Source organism: Heptranchias perlo, chromosome 18 (assembly GCF_035084215.1).
Source record: "Heptranchias perlo isolate sHepPer1 chromosome 18, sHepPer1.hap1, whole genome shotgun sequence".
In the NCBI taxonomy this organism is placed as follows: domain Eukaryota; kingdom Metazoa; phylum Chordata; class Chondrichthyes; order Hexanchiformes; family Hexanchidae; genus Heptranchias; species Heptranchias perlo.
In genome coordinates, this window is record NC_090342.1 from 55066379 (window position 1) to 55087114 (window position 20736).

At 43.8% G+C, this 20736-nt stretch overlaps 1 protein-coding gene across 6 annotated transcripts in view; it reads left to right on the plus strand.

Annotated features, from left to right (window-relative positions):
• LOC137334877 (CCR4-NOT transcription complex subunit 4-like) overlaps window positions 1-20736 on the plus strand; it is a 124480-nt gene that overhangs the window by 66842 nt on the left and 36902 nt on the right. For all 6 annotated transcript variants that reach the window (XM_067999927.1, XM_067999926.1, XM_067999925.1 and 3 more), the window contains 2 exons: window positions 5680-5932; window positions 10430-10927. In XM_067999927.1, coding sequence (XP_067856028.1) covers window positions 5680-5932; window positions 10430-10927 — 751 coding nt within the window. The remainder of the gene's footprint in view (window positions 1-5679; window positions 5933-10429; window positions 10928-20736) is intronic.

Below are 20736 nucleotides of genomic sequence, written 5' to 3' on the forward strand. Positions count from 1 at the left end.
GGTGTTAAGGTAGATGATCAGCCATGATCTTGTTGAATGGCGGAGTAGGCTCAAGGAGCCAGATGGCTTACTCCTGCTCCTATTTCTCATGTTCTTATGAAAGTGGGATTAGGCTGGATAGCACTTTTTTGGCCGGCACAGACACGATGGGCCTCCTTCTGTGCTGTAAATTTCCATGATTCAATGTTGGGACAATGTAGCAAAGCAATTTTTTAAAAAGTGATTAGTGTTGGGATGTAACCATAAAAACGGGATGCAACTCCATAGAAGTAATCCTGGGGCTTTACAATGCACCAGTTAATACTTAGCTAAATTCTGATCAATTTTTCGTAATAAAGTCATTAGAAAGAGTACAGAGAAAGATCAACAGGACTAATCCCAAATGTTAAGGGCTTGAACTGTAACGAAGTGCAAGTGAAACTCAAGTGGTACAATCCAAAGGGAATCTGGAACAAACTCACTGAGCTGCATCAAGTATTAATGGTTGTGATGAAGCAAACTCTGAATACTACTTGGGAACAAGTTGGACTGGTTGGAAGGGAGAACAAAATGTAAATTAGTGAGGTGAGTTTAAAATCAATATATTGGCAAAGCGACTTTACTCAAAAGATGATAAATGTTTGGAATAACTGGGCAGGATCATGAGACAAAAACACGACCATATCCCACAATTGTGAACATTTTGGTTTTTATACAAAAAGGGCATTTGACTTGCTGTTGATGTCTATCATCCAATTTTTAATGCTACTTTCTGTTCTGTTGCCTACAAAACAATCACTACACTGAGTAATTCTTTGTGTTGAATACTTTGAAATGCTCTGATATGGTAATTCTTCTGATAACTGAAACATCAAAGCATAATAAAGGGATGTTGGTCTTCAGTGAAACCTGCTTGGCTGCACACTCTGTGACCTAGTGGATATTATCTAAAGTAATCACCCTCTGTTGATGACCCATTGCTCTAAAGGCTATTTAGGTATCCATCTGAAAGGCATGAAGTGACCAGAACCCTGCAAACAGGTGGGCAAAATTGAGCAGTGGTAGGCAAATAGTAGGTTACTCTCTGTCTAAAGACCAAGTTTAATAACTAGTGAGACAGGTTGTCTACCGTATTGTCTATGCTCCTCAGTGCTTTGAGAAGTGAAACCTCTAAAGGTCCATACATTGCCAGCCCCTTGATGTGGCAATTGCATCTGATGTAATCTGGAATAAACAAGTGGCTACGATGGATGGAAAAACTGGTAGAACAGCTTCCTTAAGAAAACTTGCTGCTGCTTGTCCTTGTAGACACTTTGTGTTCTATAAAGGATACATCTACTCCTTGATTGTCGAGGCATCTTTGGCATGTTGCAGCAAAATCCCAGGTTTTTTTCATTCTCGGGATATGGGCATTGCTGCCAAGGCCAGCATTTATTGCCCATCCCTAGTTGCCCTTGAGAAGGTGGTGAGCAGCCTTCTTGAACCACTGCAGTCTGTGTAGTGAAGGTGGGATGGGAACAACATCACCTGCACATTCCGCTCCAAGTCACACACCATCCTGACTTGGAAATATATCGCCGTTCCTTCATCGTCGCTGGGTCAAAATCCTGGAACTCCCTTCCTAACAGCACTGTGAGAGAGCCTTCACCACACGGACTGCAGCGGTTCAAGGCGGTGGCTCACCCACCTTTTCAAGGGCAATTAGGGATGGGCAATAAATGCTGGCCTTGCCAGCGACGCCCACATCCCATGAACAAATTAAAAAGAAAGCTCGGTCACTCTGTCCCTAATAACAGATTCTAGCAACTTCCCCCACAACTGACGTTACATTAATTGGCCTATAATTTCCTCGTTTATCTCTCTTACCCTTTTTAAAAAATGGAGTGATAGTGGCATTTTTCCAATCCAAGTGACAATTCTTGAATCGAGTGTGTTTTGGAAGATCATGACTAATGCTTCAACAATTTCCTCACCTTTTTTCAATGCCCTGGGGTGGAAACCATCAGGTCTTGGAGATTTGTCCAACTTCAATCTCATTAGCTTCTCGATCACCATTTTTTTTTACTTGTATTGGATCTAGTTATTTCCTCCCCTTGATTTATTTTTAGTTTTCCTTGTATCTCTGCTAATTTATCCTTGTTAACTACTGTGAAGACTGATACAAAGTAGCTTTTTAGTAAGTCTGCCATTTCCTGATTTCCAATTACAGTATCACAGTGCAAATCTGTAAATTGACACAAAATTGACGTACTCAATGTGGCTATGTAGTCGGTATCCAAAGATATAGTGACACAAACTTTCTGCACCACTGGTTGTGAAGTTATTTTCAGAGAAGGCTCTTCCAGGAGCTCAGCTTTCCTCAGAACACCCTCAAACCATGACTTTGCCCTCTTAATGACATCTTTGCAGTTTCACTTGAAGGCCTTCAAGCAAAGGGTCGGTCCTGTTGAGAAGAAATACAGAAAGAAATATTGAGCGATGCCTGTTGTTCAATGTGGCATTTAAGGAGGATAGGATTTTGTCCTCCTTTGACCCTCCACTTTCTCATCTTGCCCTGCCGCTTTCAACGATTTGTGCACATATACCCCCAGGCCTCTCTGTTCCTGTACCCCTTTGAGTTGTGCCCTCTAGTTTATATTGACTCTCCTCGTTCTTCCTGCCAAAATGTATCTGTGACATCAGGTTGCAATTGGTTGGGAAGTTGGAGGCAGAGAATATTGTTGAAGGGAGCGTACTTTGATTGATGTGATGTGACAGGTGGCGTTCCCCAGGGATCTGTACTGAAGCCACAGCTTTTCACCATATATTGAGAGGAACAGGTGACTTTGGATCTACGGTTCCCAAAGCTCTCCACCACTGGGGTTTTCCTCTGGTCATGTCTGGGTCTGTTGTAGACTAATTGGTAGAGCTTGATTGTTATGATTAGTCAACAACTCCATTATTATATCATGCGACTACCAGGATGGTATAGAATCATAGAAAGGTTACAGCATGGAAGGAGGCCATTCCCCCCCCATCGAGTCCGCGCTTGCTCTATACAAGAGCAATCCAACTAGTCCCACTCCCCCGCCCTCTCCCCGTAGCCCTGCAAATGTTTTCCTTTCAAGTACTTATCCAGTTCCCTTTTGAAGGCCATGATTGAATCTGCCTCCACCACCCCCTCAGGCAGTGCATTCCAGATCCTACCCACTTGCTGTGTTTTAAAAAAAGTTTTCCTTCATGTCACCTTTGGTTCTTTTGCCAATCACCTTAAATCTATGTCCTTGACCCTTCCGCCAATGGGAACAGTTTCTCTCTTTACTCTATCTAGACCATTCATGATTTTGAATACCTCTATCAAATCTCCCCTCAACTGTCTCTGTTCCAAGGAGAACAACCACAGTCTATCCACGTACCTGAAGTCCCTCATCCCTGGAATCATTCTGGTAAATCTCTTCTGCACGTTTTCTAAGGCCTTCACATCTTTCCTGAAGTGCAGTGCCAAGAACTGTACACAATACTCCAGTTGTGGCTGAACCAGTGTTTTATAATGGCTCATCATGACTTCCATACTTTTGTACTCTCTCTATAAACCCCTGGATCCCTTATGCTTTTTTAACCACTTTCTCATCCTGCCCTGCCACCTTAAACAATTTGTGAACATATACACCCAGATATCTCTGTTCCTGTACACCTTTTAGAATTGTGCCCTCTAGTTTATATTGCCTCTCCTTGTTCTTCCTACCGAAATGTATCACTTTGCATTTTTCTGTTAAATTTCATCTGCCACGTGTCCGCCCATGCCCACCAGCCTGTCTATATTCTCTTGAAGTCTATCACTATCCTCCTATCTTCCAAGTTTTGTGTCATCTGCAAATTTTGAAAATGTGCCCTGTACACCCAAGTCCAAGTCATTAATGTATATCAAGAAAAGCAGTGGCCCCAGCACTGACCCCTGGGGAACATCACTGTTATTCCTGCCTCCACTCTGGAAAAACAACCGTTCGCCACTACTGTTTCCTGTCCCTTAGCCAATTCTGTATCCATGTTGCTACTGCCCCCTTTATTCCATGGGCCACAATCTTGATGACAAGCCTTCCATGCGGTACTTTATCAAATGCCTTTTGGAAGTCCATATACACCACATCAACTGCATTGCCCTCATCTACCCTCTCTGTTACCTCATCAAAAAACTCTATCAGGTTAGTTAAACACGATTTGCCTTTAACAAATCCATGCTGGCTTTCCCTAATCAATCCACCCTTGTCCAAGTGACTGTTAATTCTGTCCCGGATTTTTGTTTCTAAAAGTTTCCCCACTACTGAGATTAAACTGGCTGGCCTATAGTTGCTGGGTTTATCCTTACACACACTTTTGAACAAGGATATAACATTTGCAATTCTCCAGTCCTCTACGGATGTTTGGAATGTTATGGCCAGCACCTGGCAAATTTCCAATCTTGGTAGGTGAACTAGATGGATCTTGGTGTTTTTTTTTGTCTAGCAATTTCTATGTTCCTATATATCAGTGACTTAGATGAAGGAATATGGTTGTAAATCCAAATTTACAACCGACACTAACTGAAGAGGCACAGTAAGTTGTGTAGATGAGAGCAGGAAGTTACGAAGGGACATACAGATTAAATGAGTGGGCAAAACTGCTGAAAATGGAGTTCAGTGCAGGGAAATGTGAGGTCATCCACTTTGGAACAGAGTAAAACAAATCAGAATATTTACTTCATGGCGAGAGACTAGGAAGTGTAGATGAGCAAAGAGATTGAGTGTCCATGTACAAAAATCACTAAGAGCTAGTGCATAGGTACAAAAAGTAATCAAAATGGCTCATGAAATGTTGGCCTTTTATCTCAAGTGGGATGGCGTACAAAGGGAGCAAGATGTGCTCCAGTTCTAGAGTGTCTTGGTCAGTCCCCATCTGCAGTATTGTGTTCAATTTTGGGCACTGCACCTCAGAAGGATATACAGGCCTTGGAAGGGGGTATAGGGCAGATTCATCAGAATGGTACCAGAGCTTAAAGGGTTAAATTATGAGGACAGGTTGTATAAACTTTGGTTGTATTCTCTTGTGGTTAGAAGGTTGAGGGGTGATCCAATTGAAGTGTTTAAAATGTTAAAAGGATTCAATAGGGTAGATACATAGAAACTATTTCCTCTGGTGGAGGAATCCAGATCAAAGGGGCACAATTTAAATTTAGAGCTAGGCCATTTAGGAGTGAAATCAGGAAGCACTTTTTAATACCAAGGGTAGTAGAAATCTGGAACTTTTTCTCCCCCTCTTTCCCCCCCCCCCCCCCCCAAAAAAGACTGTGGATGCTGGATCAATTCAAATTTTCAAGACTGAGATTGATAAATTTAGTTGGGTAAGGACATCAAGGGATATGGAGTTATGGTACAGATCAGCCACAATCAAGTGGAATGATGGAACAGGCTCAAGGGGCTGAATGGCCTACTCCTGTTCCTGTGACAAATCGGGCTTGCTTATTGTGACCGTGAACACCCCAGCGCACCATTCTGAATTCAACTTGGGGACACCTCCACATCTGCTGAAGTACTCTAAATAGTTAACTGAAATGGCTACTCTGAGAGCTACATCTCTGATTTGACCTGCCCAGAGACAATGGGAAAGTTTTAACTCATGTTCACAATTTGGATTGTACCTCTTCAGTGATGGAATTACTAATATGCAACCGTGCCTGTTTTTCAGATCCCTACCAGTGAAACACCGTCACCACCACCAGGCTTAACAAAACCCAACCCAGTCGTCCCCATTAGTTCATCCAATCATAATGCACGGTCTCCTTTTGAGGGGGCTGCAGCAGAATCCCAGTCCCTCTTTTCAGACAACAGCAACTTCAGACACCCCAACCCCCTCCCCAACAGCTTGCTTTATCCCACTTCATCGCCATCAACACACGACTGGCCAACAGCACCAGAGCCGCAGAGTCTCTTCACATCAGGTACGTGTTCCGCTGGGTTAGGGGGGCCATGCTTGGACCTTATTATGAAAAGGGCACTCCTTTTCAGCAAGTGCACAAAATCAGTGAGCTAAAAGGAGTGTGGGATAAAGGAGCGTAAATCAATGTATATAACTCTCAGACCAGCAGGAATGGTGAAACTTGAGGAAAATGTAAACATTATATTTGCCCCCCAAGGGTCTATAGCGTGTGAAGATGCTAGTAGTTACCTGGCTACGTTCTGTTACCCAGTAATCACTTCATGGGCCTGTGTCTGCATTGCACTGTCAATGTGTTTATTTCCTATCATCAGCACACTGCTGTCACTGAACCAAGATCAGCCACGAACAAATTCCAGAACAATGATTCACTGGAAGGCAGTGCAAACTTTTTTTTATATAATCCATTTTTAAAAATTTATTTATTTGTATGTGTGGTCCAATCCAAGCTTGCATGAGTGCAGAGTTGCAGGTTAGCCGGTCATACCTTAAAAAGAGCGTACTGTGCTGGGACTGCTGATTTGTTACTGGCTCCATACAGAATTAGGATGAGGTAGCCTTACGTTCCTGCCCACTGGAGTCAGCACTGCTGTAAAATTTCTGGTAATACAAATCAGTGTGCAGCCAATTCAAGAAATTCTGTGCTTGCATTAGGGCTAACATGATGTTGATAAACTGGGTGCTCTGTTTGTAATATAATTGTTCTCAAACGCATGTTTTTTTCCACATCAGATTGCTGACCAAAGTGTTTTTGTTCTGATGATCTGTCAAATTCTTTAACTGCAGTAGCTTTCCAATATGTGGTTGTGTAATGTTTAAACATTATTGAGAGAGTTCTTCAGTTGTGGTTTTGCATCATTCTCTGTTGCCTGTTTTCTCCTCTGACTATTATGACGGTTTAAGTTTTTGGTAAGATGTGTTAAGTATCTTGGTGTTCTCCAAGCTAGTGAACCAGGTTCAGTGCCCTGTTAAGTAAAGCAAGGGAGTTTTGGCTTGTATCTTCATGGGTTTATAGGTGTGTACCATGGAACGTTGGGGGAGGGTGAGCAGGCCTAACATTTAAATCAATGTTCCATTAATTTGCATACATCTCAAGTTACTAATGCTAACATCTTGGTGTTCTGATTCAGGGTTTATCCACCAATGAACAACAGAGCTAAGTACAGCTCTTTCCAGACCACAATGCCCACTACATTCAAATGGGGCAAAGCAGCTTATATAAGAAATAAAAGTAATTGCTGGACTATAACTTGGTGTTGTAAAATTGTTTACAATTGTCAACCCCAGTCCATCACCGGCATCTCCACATCAAGAAATAAAAGCACCAATGGGGTTGATTGCCTGGGCTTTGAGGATGGATTGCGAGGGCTCAGGAGGAGTGTCTGGGGCCAAAAGATGAACACCTTGAACTAACATAAAGGAGCTCATGAGCAAGGCCACAAGTTTATGTTATCTGAGCCAAACTCCTCTTATCGGAGTTTTGGAATTTCTCTCTGCTTCCTGTGCTTTTCACTGGCCTGTTTTGTCTGATGAGATATGCTGCATGTTTGACTTCTGATTGTTAACCTAAGTTTGAATTCTAGTGCTGGCCAGTACTCAGTCTTCCCACAGAATATTGCAAATCTCAGTTGATTTGAGTGGGGTGGAAGGACCATATTTTAGGTATGCAGTGGTTTACCTTCCTGCACTGCTGGAATACACCACCTTCAAGCTCGAGAGAAGGTTACACCTGTGGTGGACTATCCATTTGTGACTGGGGATGAGATGTTGTATGTGGCTCAAGTGGGATTACATTTGCGCCTGATCTGTTGGTTGTAGCATAAACAAGCTGTTCAGAGAGTTGTAGACCGTGTACCTTGTGGGAGGGTGTTGACCCAGGACTGGGTGCTTGTTCTCTTTCACTTTCGACGCTCACACTCTCGCTTTTGACGCTTGCTTTCAACACTCATTTCATTCTTTCACAGTGTTCCCAGGTCAAGTACAGTACGATTAGATGCAGAATAAAGCTCCTACTTTAGCCCAACAATGTGCCCCTGCCACAGCTGCACAGTATACCATTCTTCCATTTCTCTCACCCAACATTCTGCAGTGTCTCAGACTTCTAATTACTGCTGAATTAAGGACTCATGCCCCCTAGGAACTGGGTATATACTTAAGTATTTTTGCATCCACTTTTTTTCTGTCTCCAAGTGAGCTGCTACTCGTTAATTATGGGTCTATTTTAGAAAAGCAAACTCCTTTAGCACTTCATCGGCAATCCTCGAGTTCACTTCAGAACAGGTTGAATTTTTGTTCACAGGAAATAAACCGAAGGGGAGGCTCCCTATACAAATGGAATACTTTGTAAGTGAAAGATGAGGTTAAACTAGTGAGATCTAAGTTTTTTTTTGACATTCCTATGTTCCTGTCACATTTTTGGATTTGTACACTAGATACTTTTTCTTGTTCAGCAACTCCAGCGCTCTGCTACGTGGACCTGCTAATCCCTATGACCCGGAGTACACCTTTTTCTACCAATGTCTAGGTAAACTATAGCAAAACTCGGGGATCATAACTGAACCCTTGCTCTGAACTGCCACGTGATTCATCTCTTCGAGTGTAGAGACTGGGTGAACACGCGTACCAAACCATGACACAGGCTTGGAATCAATAAGTGGTTTATTTAAGTATAATAGATGAAGGAACTTTACACAAGTTAGCACAGGTTTATACTTATTTACACTCCTTTGTATCTTTGTTACTTTAGATATGAATAGCTTTCTCTCTTTAAAAACTGAGCCTAAAATCAGGCATGTGCTTGCCTTAGCCACAGTCTAACACAACTCCCTAGCTAAGCTGGCACTGACTTTTAAAACACTGACAGCCTTGTGGCTAATGGCAGCGAGGTTAACGCACATTGACTGCCCCCTCAAAATTGGCTGTGGGCTGCCCATTATAATCCCATAAGAGAGAATCTTTGCTGCACCTCCTCCCCCTGTCTGTCACAGGGGGCTCCAGGCAGTGACTCTGCCCTCTTCTCAAAGGGTCTCAAACAGCTTTCAATCAAAGTTACTGCTCCACGCTGGGCTATGTTCTTCTACACTGTGACCAGATGGCTTCTGAGCACCCCTTGCAGGTCCTGTAACACAGGCAGCAGACGCATCCCCGTGATCTAATTAAAACAAATTGCTGTCCATCAATATTGAATGAATAGCCAGTGTTTGGTAAAGATGTTTTAAGATTCAATATACAGGCCCCAGGTGATTAAAAAGTTACCACTTCAGACAGTTATAGTGTGAGTGTGACCTCAAACCCACACCTTGTGAAGGCCTTTCCCAGACTTGTCTGCTGTAAGCTGATGGCTTTCTGCTGACAAGATGGGTTGTGAGACTTTGGTGTTGACCCCTTGCATGCAGCTTTCAGTAGTACAAAATATAAGTTAAAACACTGACATAACAGTAGTTACTGTGGTGTGTGTTCACAGTTCCTGTGACAGGTCTGGCACATTGCTATGTTCCTGTGACAGGTGGAGCTGGCTGTTCGTTCCATGTGACAATTAATTTTCAATATGAAAGCTTTCCACACAACTATGACTCCATAATAAATGTGTTTATTTAAGTGTCAACATTTGAAATGTTCCCCAGCATAGCTGTAGAGTGCGAGCAGTCTGCTTATCTATCATCCTTCCCTGAATCCATTGCATGAAGGAGGGAAGCAATGGCTCCTTCCTGTAAATTTCTGTTAAAAGCTGCTTTCTGCCACAATTCAGCAGAACATGTTCAGAACACTTGAGGTTTGATTCCTTTCCCAAGTTTTCACAGCAGTGAAGTGGTGAACTGTAGACTTCCTTACCTCCCCCTTCCCCATTCTGTGCTTCCTCACCCCCCCCCCCCCCCACTCTGTGCTTTCTCACCACCTTCTCTTCTTCTCCCCCCCCCCCTGCCCCCCGCCCCCTGCCCCCCAGTCAAGCCACAGTTAGCTTATGGGCATGGATACCTATCAAAGAGAAACAGAAAAATCTGAACTCCTCGGATAAAATATTTCCCTGGAACTTTGTTGCTGGAGTGCAATGCCATATTTAATTAATTAAGTGGTGAGCAAGGTGTTGTTTCTTCATGCTACTGTTAACATCACTTTTAATTTTCCCCTTGAAGGAAACACAGACTGCCATGAACGATGAGATTTATGTTGACAGTAACAAGGGTGTAACGTTGGGTTAAATCACAATCAAAACTCCCTGCACTGGATAAATGAAATTACTGGTTGGAGGCTGCCCAATTATATACAGCCGGTGTGCGGGGTCAGGTGGGGCGGGGTGCTGTGGGCAAATAACCATTTTAACCGCTTCTCCGAATTCAGTTCCCACTGGGACCTTCTCTGGTCACTCATTTTGATGATGGAAAAGAATAAGCTGAGAGTTGATGGCACTCTTCACGCATTAGGGGGTATTGGACTTGGTTGTTTTAATATACTTGCAGAAACATTTACTCATTTCTCTTTTATTTCCCTTGGTAAATTTCAGAAACAATCCCAGTATCCTCATCAACAGATTGGCAAGCGGCTTTTGGGTTTGGCTCCTCTAAACAGCAAGAGGATGACCTGGGTTTCGACCCGTTCGACATCACCAGGAAAGCCTTAGCAGACCTGATAGAGAAAGAACTCTCAGTCCAGGACCAGCCTTCCAACACGGGCCTCTCCTCCCCCACCTCACTACAGACCCCTCCGCAAACTGCAAACAAAGGCATTGGTGGCTTCTTGACCCCTGCTCCTGCCACAACAGCCAACTCCATAGGCAACTCTTTCCCCAACTCCATATTACCGCGGAGGTTCCCAGCTTTTCAGCACAGAGCCGTCTACAACTCGTTCAGTTTTCCGGGCCAGGCACGGTACCCATGGATGGCCTACCCTCACAATAGCATGATGCACTTGAACCACACAGCAACGCCCACCTCGAACAGTAATTTCATGGACTTAAATATACCACCGCACAGCACAGGACTTGGTGGAATTCCTATATCAGGTAGGTGGCAACTGGTGGATAATTCTAGCAGTTTACCAACTTGCTAAACTCTTGTTTTACAAGTGAATGTTTAAAACCACCTTACCACGACTGAAGTACACAGGGTTCTTCATAAGAATGTGGATCCTAAAGATGTATTTTTACAAATCCTGTAAGGATGTAACATTTGGTTATGTGTGAAGTTTCATTGACCATTTTCATTGATAAAGCTCCAAATTCTCTCAGCATTCGGGGCTTCCCTGATGGCTCAGCTGGAAATCACAGTAAGTAGCTGAGCTGTACGGAGAAGGTTACAGACTTGATATCCGATCTACACTAAGCTTAGGGGTGCCGGTAAGTGCGTTACAATCAACCTCCATACCCCAGGGCTACAAAGAAAGGAAATCCCACTCCTGATCACTACCCAGTGAGGAGAGGACCAGGCTTGGCTGTGATGCCCCCAACGACACCCGCTGTGTCTGCTCACACCCGGTGAAGAATGATTAACTGAGTGAGGTACTTGAAGGGCTGCTGGGCTCAGTAGAACGGTATCCCAGCATGGAATTGTCAGCTCAAACCTCTTCCCGTCCCCCACCCACTTAACCCAAGAACTGCTGTGCCAGTCTCTGCAAGTTTGCTATTGAGCTTTCTCTGTATGCCTGTTGATTGACTGTGGGTTATGTAGATGTACTGACAAATTGTATTATTCGCTCTATCTCGCAACCAATTCATACTCTTCCATTGTGCTGTTTCCAGAATGCATGAAACTTGCTCTGAAGTGGGAAGGCTCAATTTTAAAGAGAGCCAAAAGCAAGTTGTGTTGTACCGGAGTATTCTGACTGTGTCTTAGTCTGCAGTGAATGCTGCACAGTGACACAATGCTGTAACAGTAGTGCTTTGCCTCTAACCAGAGTAAGCTTTCAATTATTTGATACCTAGTGGGGATATTGAAGATACACAAGTATTGCTCGTGAATTGTGCAGGGTGGGTCAATGATTAGTGACCCACTCTGAGCAGGGTAGCTCTGCTCCCTTTGAATTTTAGGGGAGCTAAAAATAATGGGCTGTTACTAGTTTACTGGGAAGAAAGTTGTTGTAATCAGCCAAACTGTTCTTTTGCACTGCTGTGATTAGACAATGTATATTTTCGGAAGAGTGAAAAACTAAACTGCTGATAGGACGATTTGGAATTGAAGTATCTCCTCAGGTCACCTGTTGTCTACCCAGCCCCTCTCTTTCCCCAAGTGTTGTATGGAGTGATTGTGTACCTTAGCACTGTTCTTTTTGTTCAACTCTTGGTACTGGAAATTTCTATACATTATCTCCTGTTAAAATTTCCTTGCGGAGGGGGTTGGGGTTTCTCCCGATCAGCCGCCATGACCTCAGCGGTATCCCCGATTACTTCATGTACAACACAGTTACGCCGTCTGGTCGGGAGTGTCTCCAGGGAAATTGCTGGCCATGGGACTGTTTACAGTGTGTTTGCAGCATTAATTAATCAAACTCTCACTGTTGAGAATCCACAAGGGGGTGCTGCCAACTCAGGATTGAGCGGTGCCTTGTCAGGTTTCAGTGGGCTGTAACTGATGGTTGTGCTTATGAGGAAATCATCAGGATGTTACAGTTAGAGATAGCATGTTGAGAATATGAAAGTGCAAAATTTCTTTCTGAAAATAATTAGCTCAATGGTGAAGATTGAGACACTCAGTTTCTCTACTGACCATGAATCTGGCTTTTAACAACCCTGTAGGGGCTGAACACTCTACAGTGAGATTCTCAACACACAGTGGCACAGTGACTTATGTCCATCGTACTTCCCCCACCCCCCCCCCCCCCCCCCACCCCGACCCTGGAAGGCATTGACTCTGCTGACTACCGTTCTGTGGGTGCCCTCTGGTGTTAATGTTGTAGCATTCATGTTTGTTGGTCCTGTTTTCTCCTCTCCTGCCCTGAAACCGCAGACTCTTGCTGGGTCACGTTTGTGTGTGCTGGTAACCCTCTGGTGCCTCTCTCAGGTGCCCATTCTTTGTGTGAGCCTGGACAGTGAATGCCTGCAGGCTCCTTGACCTTCAGGGTATCTCAGCCAAACTCCATCCTGCTGCCACTTGACATTTACACTCGGCACTTGTCAACAAGAATCACTGGATAGCTGAGAACCCTGGTTGATTTTTTTTTTTCCCTCCGCATAGCCATGGGGTGCTGAGGCCAGCTATAATGTCCCACTGTGACGCAGGCTGAGATTTATAGTCTTTCTAGTTCACTACTTGGCACAGCTTGTGGTGTTGTCCTCTCTGGACTGGAAGGTCTTCTTATGGGGAGGAAACCAACAAACACTGGGCACCTCCCCTTGTGTGTGTGTGTGCTCTGTGCCAGGGAGGAAAGCATTCCCATTTGAATCTGCAACTACAATTGCTGCACTGAAATCACTTGATTTTAAGGGCCTGTATCACTGGTCCCTGGGCCAACCTGTGACATCTCCAAAAGAGCCATCAGTTTTCTGATGTCAGCGGTGAACAGAAAGCATCCAGCTATCACTGGGACACCTTCAGCAGTATCTGTCTTTTGTGCATGATTTCCTCTTCCGCAGCTGTCCCAGTGTACTCTAATACGTCTGTTGGTGCGTTTTGAACTGTCATTTTTCCAGAGGCATTGTGACAGCTTGCACTTCCTGTGAAGATTATCTGCCATTCAGAATTTTGCAGCTTGCAGCCCTTTGAGCCTTTTAATTTCTTGTAAGGAACAGAGTACGGCCTTGGTCTTTTGTCTGTTGCCCTGATCCAGCTTAAACTCTATTTTTATATCCATAATTTAAAATTCTACCCATGTCTCTGAGGTGACTTCTCACTAAAGCTGAAGTCATCACTCCACCTCTCCCCACTCTCTGCTTTTCACAATATTCTCCTTTGAACCACGTACAGATTGCTTCAGTGTGACCAACAACATTGCCTCATGATTTTTGAAGCTTGCAAAGCAGAATTAGACAAGTAATAAGTCTTTAAACATGTTGGGAATTACTAAACTGTTTTATGTTTGCATGTTAATGAACAAAAAGTACTAATTAAGGGAAGTTTTTTTAAGTACCATTTTCTCCCTTGGTCTCCTGATGGTCTTGCCTCGTGCTGCAGTGTCACTCCATAATTTGCTGGTCTCTTCAATACCTCGCAGAGCTAGGCATTAATTGTGGGTGAGCATGGAGACATCTTGGCTGAGCCCGTGTGCACACTGATGTTTCAGCACAAGGCACTGAATAATGATTGGAAACCCTGCTTGGCTTTTTTTCTGCGCTCCTCCAATATCCCCCCATCCCTGGGATTAATTGTAGTGCTCACCTCCAGCCTCCCTCTGGTCCCAGAGATCAATTGTAGTGCTTACCTCCAGCCTCCCTCCGGTCCCTAGGATCAATTGTAGTTCTCGGCTCGAGTCTCACCCTGATCCCTAGGATCAATTGCAGTTCTCATCTCCAGTCTTATCCCGATCCCTGCAAATCATCTAACTGAGCACAGATCAGAGATCAAACCTGGTCTGTACAGCTTGTACCCGATAGCACACCAAGTCCTAGTTGCTCATCAGCCCTGACCTCGCTGATCTACATTGATTCCTGATCCCTCGATGCCCTAAAGTTAAAATTCTCCTCTTAGTGTTTAAATTCCTTCCATGGCCTCATCTTTTCCTATCTCTGTACCCTACTCTCCAGCCTTGCATCCCACCCCAACCCCTCCCTGTACTCTCCATTCCTCTGTCTTGTGCACCCCCCCCACCATTGGCAGCCATGTCTTCAGGCACCTGGACTCCATCCTCTGAAATTGCCCACCTAAACCCCTCCTCCTCAAAGTCCTCTTTAATACCCACCTCTTTGACCAGGCTTTTGGTCACCCCTTCCTAATCTTTGGCTCATTGTTCCAATTGCCTTAAGCCTCTCTGAAGCCCCTTTGGATATTTTTCTAACTTAAAGGTGCTTCCATTTCTGTAGCACTCTGCATACACAGAAAGATGTCCAGGCCAAAGGGCAAGAAGGGAAAACCGAGCACAGTCGTTTGTTTTTAAAAGGTATCTGGGCTGAGCTTTCCTCATTCCTGACCCCTTCCAGAGTTTGAGTCCGCAACACAAGTGTAAAAACATATCCAGTCTGCCTGTGTGAAGGAGAAAGACTGGTTAATGTTTTAAAGAACCTAGTGTCCCGCTGAAGGATTACACCCAAAACATTAACCCTACTTTTCTCTTTACGGGTGCTAATGGACCTCCTGTGTATTCCCAGCATTTTCCAATTTGGTTCCAGATTTGCAGTTTCATTTTCTTCATATACTTGGAGTTTCGAGTTACTTCATGTCAAAAACCTTTTGCCAGAATCTCTTACGCAAAAGACTAAGGATACAGGAGAGGTTGCAGCCTGATATTCCCTTGGGTGTTATTGATCGCTCCATGATATGGCTTGTGTTTTTCTTTGTTCACTGCCCCAGTGAAGTGGTGACTTGTTTTTGTTTCAAACCAAAATACCTAGATTATGTTAAATCTTCCTGGTTGTTCAGAGTTGATGCAGTGTAGCACATTTTAACCTTCAGAATTGAAGGGACAACATCTTCATGATTGTGTTTGGAAAACTTATATTTGGTTTGGAAAGTGGAGCCATCCTATGTGATCGAGATAACACATGGGCAATGGTGTAATTTGATGCAATATACAGTATCGAGTCAACACACAGGCAACGGTGCAGTTTGCGAAATACAGCTTGGAGACAACACGTGCAATGACGCAGTTTCGATATGCAGCATGGAGACAACACAGGCAATGGTGCCGTTTGCAATACATGGCATGGAGTCAACACACGGGCGATGGTACAGTTCACAATATACGGCATGGAGACGACACATGGGCGATGGTGCAGTTCACAGTATAGGGCATGGGGACGACACACGGGTGATGGTTCAGCTTGATGCAACATACAGCATCGAACAATGGTGCAGTTTGCAATATGCAGCTTGGAGACCACACACAGGCCATGTTGCAGTTTGATGCAATATACAGCAGAGCTTGTTCCTCAAATCGGTCTTCCTTCCCTTTCTCCTACAAGTTTTTATTAAAGCCAAGGTTTCTTGTCACCTAATCATTATTTCCAGATTGATCAAGTGTTCTGACCTCTTTCCAATCTTGGGACTTTTGCTTTTCAATGGACACTCATTTGCTAGCACCCCTAGTAATGGATGAAGTGATGGTTCATCAGACAGCCTTCATCACAGCACCCTGGTGTTAGGCAATATGTCCCTTTTTAAGCTGTGGATTATATGTAAGAATGAATAGGATACCAAAGGTATTGGGTCCCTCAAAATACTTTTCCTGAAGTGTTGTCAACTGGTACTCCTGGCTCTGGGTTGCTGGTGGCCCCTGGTGAGCATGAATTTAATGTGTAACCAATGAGAACGCCTTTAAATACATGTTAGTTGCACTTCCTGCACGCAGTCTGAACAGCAGCTGGACTTCAGGGATGGAGGAGAAACACTTGCTGGAAATTGTGCTGTTAATTTTCTCTCAAAAAAAAAATGCAGGTACAGTATGTACTGTCTCAGTGATAGGATCGAAAGCAGTGCTCTGCAGTTCACCTGACACTGAACAGAGGCCATATGATTTCTTGGAGAGGAAATTGTGCGACAGTCAGGGTGATTCTTGGCAAAAGTTGCAGCAGTTGGTCCTTTCCATTTTTTCCCATCCCCAAGGGCACTGACTCTCGCTAGGGTTCAGTTCCGCAGACACTGCTAGCCCTCCAATAATTGGAATAATTACCCAAGTGATTATTCTTCACACTGAGAGTTCAGTGAGTGTCAGCAGGCCATTAACCATGGAGGGTGATGGAGCCAAGCCTGTCCTCCTGTCTCATTCTTACTGATGTTCACATGAGCGCATTTTCCATCAGGTGTCACTGGGTAGTGCTCAGGAACCAAGGCCAGGGCTAGAGGATGGAGATCAGCTAACTCAGCACAGACTGGGGGGTCAAAGCTGGGACCTAATGTTATGTCTATCATAATATAATGCCTTACCCACTAGGCCATTTTGGGAGCTCCACAGGAGTCACTTGTGCAGAACTTGTGTACTTTTTCTCAAGAATAGCTTTATTCCATGTCTCCCACCAAGATTTTCAGGTGGGCCTGGGCCGATTGAAGAAATAATGAGTGCGCTCATCAAATGGCTGCCACTTTTGAAGCAATTTAGGTTATAAGAAAAAAATGTTCTTTTTTTTCGTGAGTGAATGCTTCAAGGAATTGGATGCCTTGCCTATCTGAGTATTACTCGTGTGACATTTTAAGATATCCTCTGTGTAGTGTCATTGCTGAACTGTGTGAAACAAGTTAAATTGGTGTTGAACTGCAGGGCACTCGGGCTGTTGAGCACAGGAGTCAAGGAGTACCAGCGCCAGTACAACTGCAGATTTTTGGAACTGGCTGAGCAGAGCCAGTGAAGTTGTGAGTGGGATGCGTGCTGGTGATTATCAGCAGTTCTAGTCTTACAATGTGAACACTGGATGTATTGACTGAAACGGAAACTTTCAAGAAAGGCTTTTCTTGTGTCTGGAAAGCACAGCTGCAACAGATACAGTTTTATTATGCAAATATAGAGTATATCTTGGATTCCAGGGTGAGATCTTAGACCTGTACAAATAGTCAGCAGTACAATTTATCCTTCCAAACTTGGGATTGTTCGGAGAGAGCTTTTCAGCTGTACAACACTGGGACCAAGTACTGGTGGGAACATGAATGTCACTCGTGATGAGATCAGTTTGTGTCAAGGGTATCTCAAGAAACGTATTGGCATTAGATTAAAGTATATTAGCTTAAGTGCAGCTTTTCCCATAGCATGCCAGTCCTGCTATGCTGAATAAGCCCGGTGACCAGCTTGCATTATTAAACTTGTCCAGATCAAGATATTTCTAGACAGTTAGTTACCCAATCTGTCCAGACAAATCATGCAAGATGTTAGTGATGCCATTGAACAATTTCAGTGATGCAGTCAGGTCATCAGTGACCAAAGATTGTGCCCCATTTCTCCTGTATCTGCTGCATGCATGGAAAAAATCATTCTCATGATTCCATATACAAATTACTGAGATAATTGTAGATTTCTAAGGCTCACAGTCGTTAGCCAATCTATCTCCGGACCGGCCTATACAATTGCTGAATGAGCCATTGTTTCCCTTGTGTCAGCAGGTGCACTGAATACAAAGAGGGTGGTGGGACACTTTCAGTGTGATGTCTGAGAGTGCTGGGCTCTTGCAGATTTCTCCCACTTCCAGAGCTATCCCAGTGTAGTCTGAAAGGTTTGTTGGTACATTATTGCTGTTACCTATTGAGATGTATCAATGGCTTGCACTTTCTGCAAGACTATTGTTTGTGCTCGCCACACTGACAGCTCTCTAATGAATTGATGCGCAGCTGTGGTCTCCTGCCCAAATGTGTGCTTTTCCATACTCTTGTGCATACTCACTCATTCAGCTCTTTTCTCTCTCTCCCCAAAACAATGAATGCAGGAATATCTTGCAATTCCGTTCCTTTTACCAGATGCAGATGTGGGAAAATCAGATTTTTCTTCTGCTTTGAGGAATATGTATTAAAAAAAAACTCTTTCACACACAGCTTGTGATTTAGCTAATTGTATGCAGTAGCTGTCGGATTGCTCAGTGGCACTGATAGTGTTGGTGTGTGTGCACACTGTACAAACCTTGATTTATACTGGCTGCTGGTGTTTGCTCCTTCAGATATGTCATGAAGCATCACAAACTATATATATTTTCAGAAGGCTTCAATTGTTAACCCCTTCCAGTTGTAATTAGACTTGTATAAATAATTGTGTAGGTTCATGGGTTCCCTTAATTTCAGTATTAAAGATACAAGTTTGTCGATACACTCAAGCACTGAACCAGTGTTTGGCAACGGTAGGGAATAATTTTCAGGTTTATTTGGTATGTGGGAATCCAGCTTTGACTTGTCTGTGCTGAAGAATGAGCTGGGAACACAGAAGGGATGGAAAGCTACTGATAAAATTATTTACCGATAGAAAATTTTAGGAATTCTGAACTTGCATACAGCCCAGCTTTGTAAAGCATCCAATATAAATCCATTCAAAGCTGCCTTCAAAATCTTTTTCTCAACGCTTCACGTTTTGTTTTATGAGCGTTGTTTTTATTTTTAAATGGTAATCACATTTTTAACTCCCTTTTAAAGTGCAGCCTAAGTAATGGATCCTGCCTGGCCAAGGAATCCTAACCTTCCTTCTGTAATTGGCTGCTGGGACGTGAGCAATACCGGGCTACAGTGACGCTTGTTCAGATTTATCCCTGTCTTCTGCCTTCCCCTCTGGGGAAGCACCCAAATTGCAAAGTTGAAAAGTGTGAATCCATGTAGGATAACACGTCTTGCTGTATTGTGGGATCTTGCACGTTGCGTAATTTTACTTTTACTCTTCTCGTTGCCTCGTCTCAGTTCACTGGTGTGAAGTGGAGCGAGCTAAACTGCTACTAGAAAACACGTAGGAGAAAATGTTCAGGGAATGATGTTTCAAATTGCACAGTGGGAAGTTGCTAGCTGGGTGTTGCAAACGGCTTTAACGGGAGTCTGTAGCCCTTCGTTGCACACCTCTTAACAGTCAGGCTGCAAAGGTACAGATCGAGTCATTTTCATAAGCCTTTGATTGCATACGAAATGTTCTCTGAACGGGGTTGGGGGGGGGGGGGGGGGAGGAGATGGAGGGTGGCACGTGGACAGGAAGGGTGGCACCCACTTGCATTTTGCCTCATTGCCTTAAGTTATGTGCCTGACGCCAGCTCGGCGTGTTCTCACTGTGTCCAAGTCGGCGTGTTGCTGTACCATGTGTTTCCATGCTAGCTGTTGGGGTCCAGTTATAGAAGGACATCACTAAGTCTGCTAGGCAGCCGCAAAATTCCCCTTGTGGGCTGCAGGTTCCCTCGATTTGTGCATCTGTATTACATGGTGACTGTGGTTGAATCTCTATTAGTAACTTCTGCTGTCAACAGGACCCAGGGCACTCGACCACCTTCAGTGACTAGTGAGGGCACAACCTGTTTACACAAAATATCGGGACAGGTTTTCACAGTGGGGCACTATGATGTTTAAATCTCTGTCTGCTGCTTGTGACACTCTTATTGGTTTGTCTTCTCCATCATCCCCATTCACTGTTTTTTGTTCAGTGATTTTTGAGTGTTTCTGATGTCCTATTAAATAGAAAATACAGCAGAACAAAAAGAAACACATCTGAAAGGTGTCATTTGAACTATATGTCACCAGAGTGATCTGAAAGCATGCTGAACTGCATTTCTGTAGAATTTGAATGAAAATCCCTTTTATGTTTAGGAATTTTTAATGGTGTCACACCCTTGATTGTGCCCCTGGGAGCCCTCGCCCTGCTTTTAAAATGGCCTATAGCAAAACAGGACACTTTCATCTTACACAGATGTTTACTGTTACCTGTGTATAAACATTAAAATCCATCTGTCACATTTCAGCCTATCTACATAATTAGTCCCAAGCCTCTCTAAAGATTGTCGATCTTTCTGCTCATTAACTTCCCACCATGCTTTGTGTCATCTGCAAATTTAATACTATTAACGACATCCTGTTCCATATCATTCGAAAATATTGTAAATGGCTGGGCTGTCAAAGCGGAGCAATTTGAACTCCACTGGCTACTTTTCTCCGGGCACAGCTCTTTCCGTTTATCACCATACTTTGTCTCCTGTTTCCAAGCCAGTTCTCAATCCATTTACACAATTGGTCAACTATTCCATGAGCCTTAAACTCTCTTCCTAGCCTGTCGTAAAGAACTTAGTTT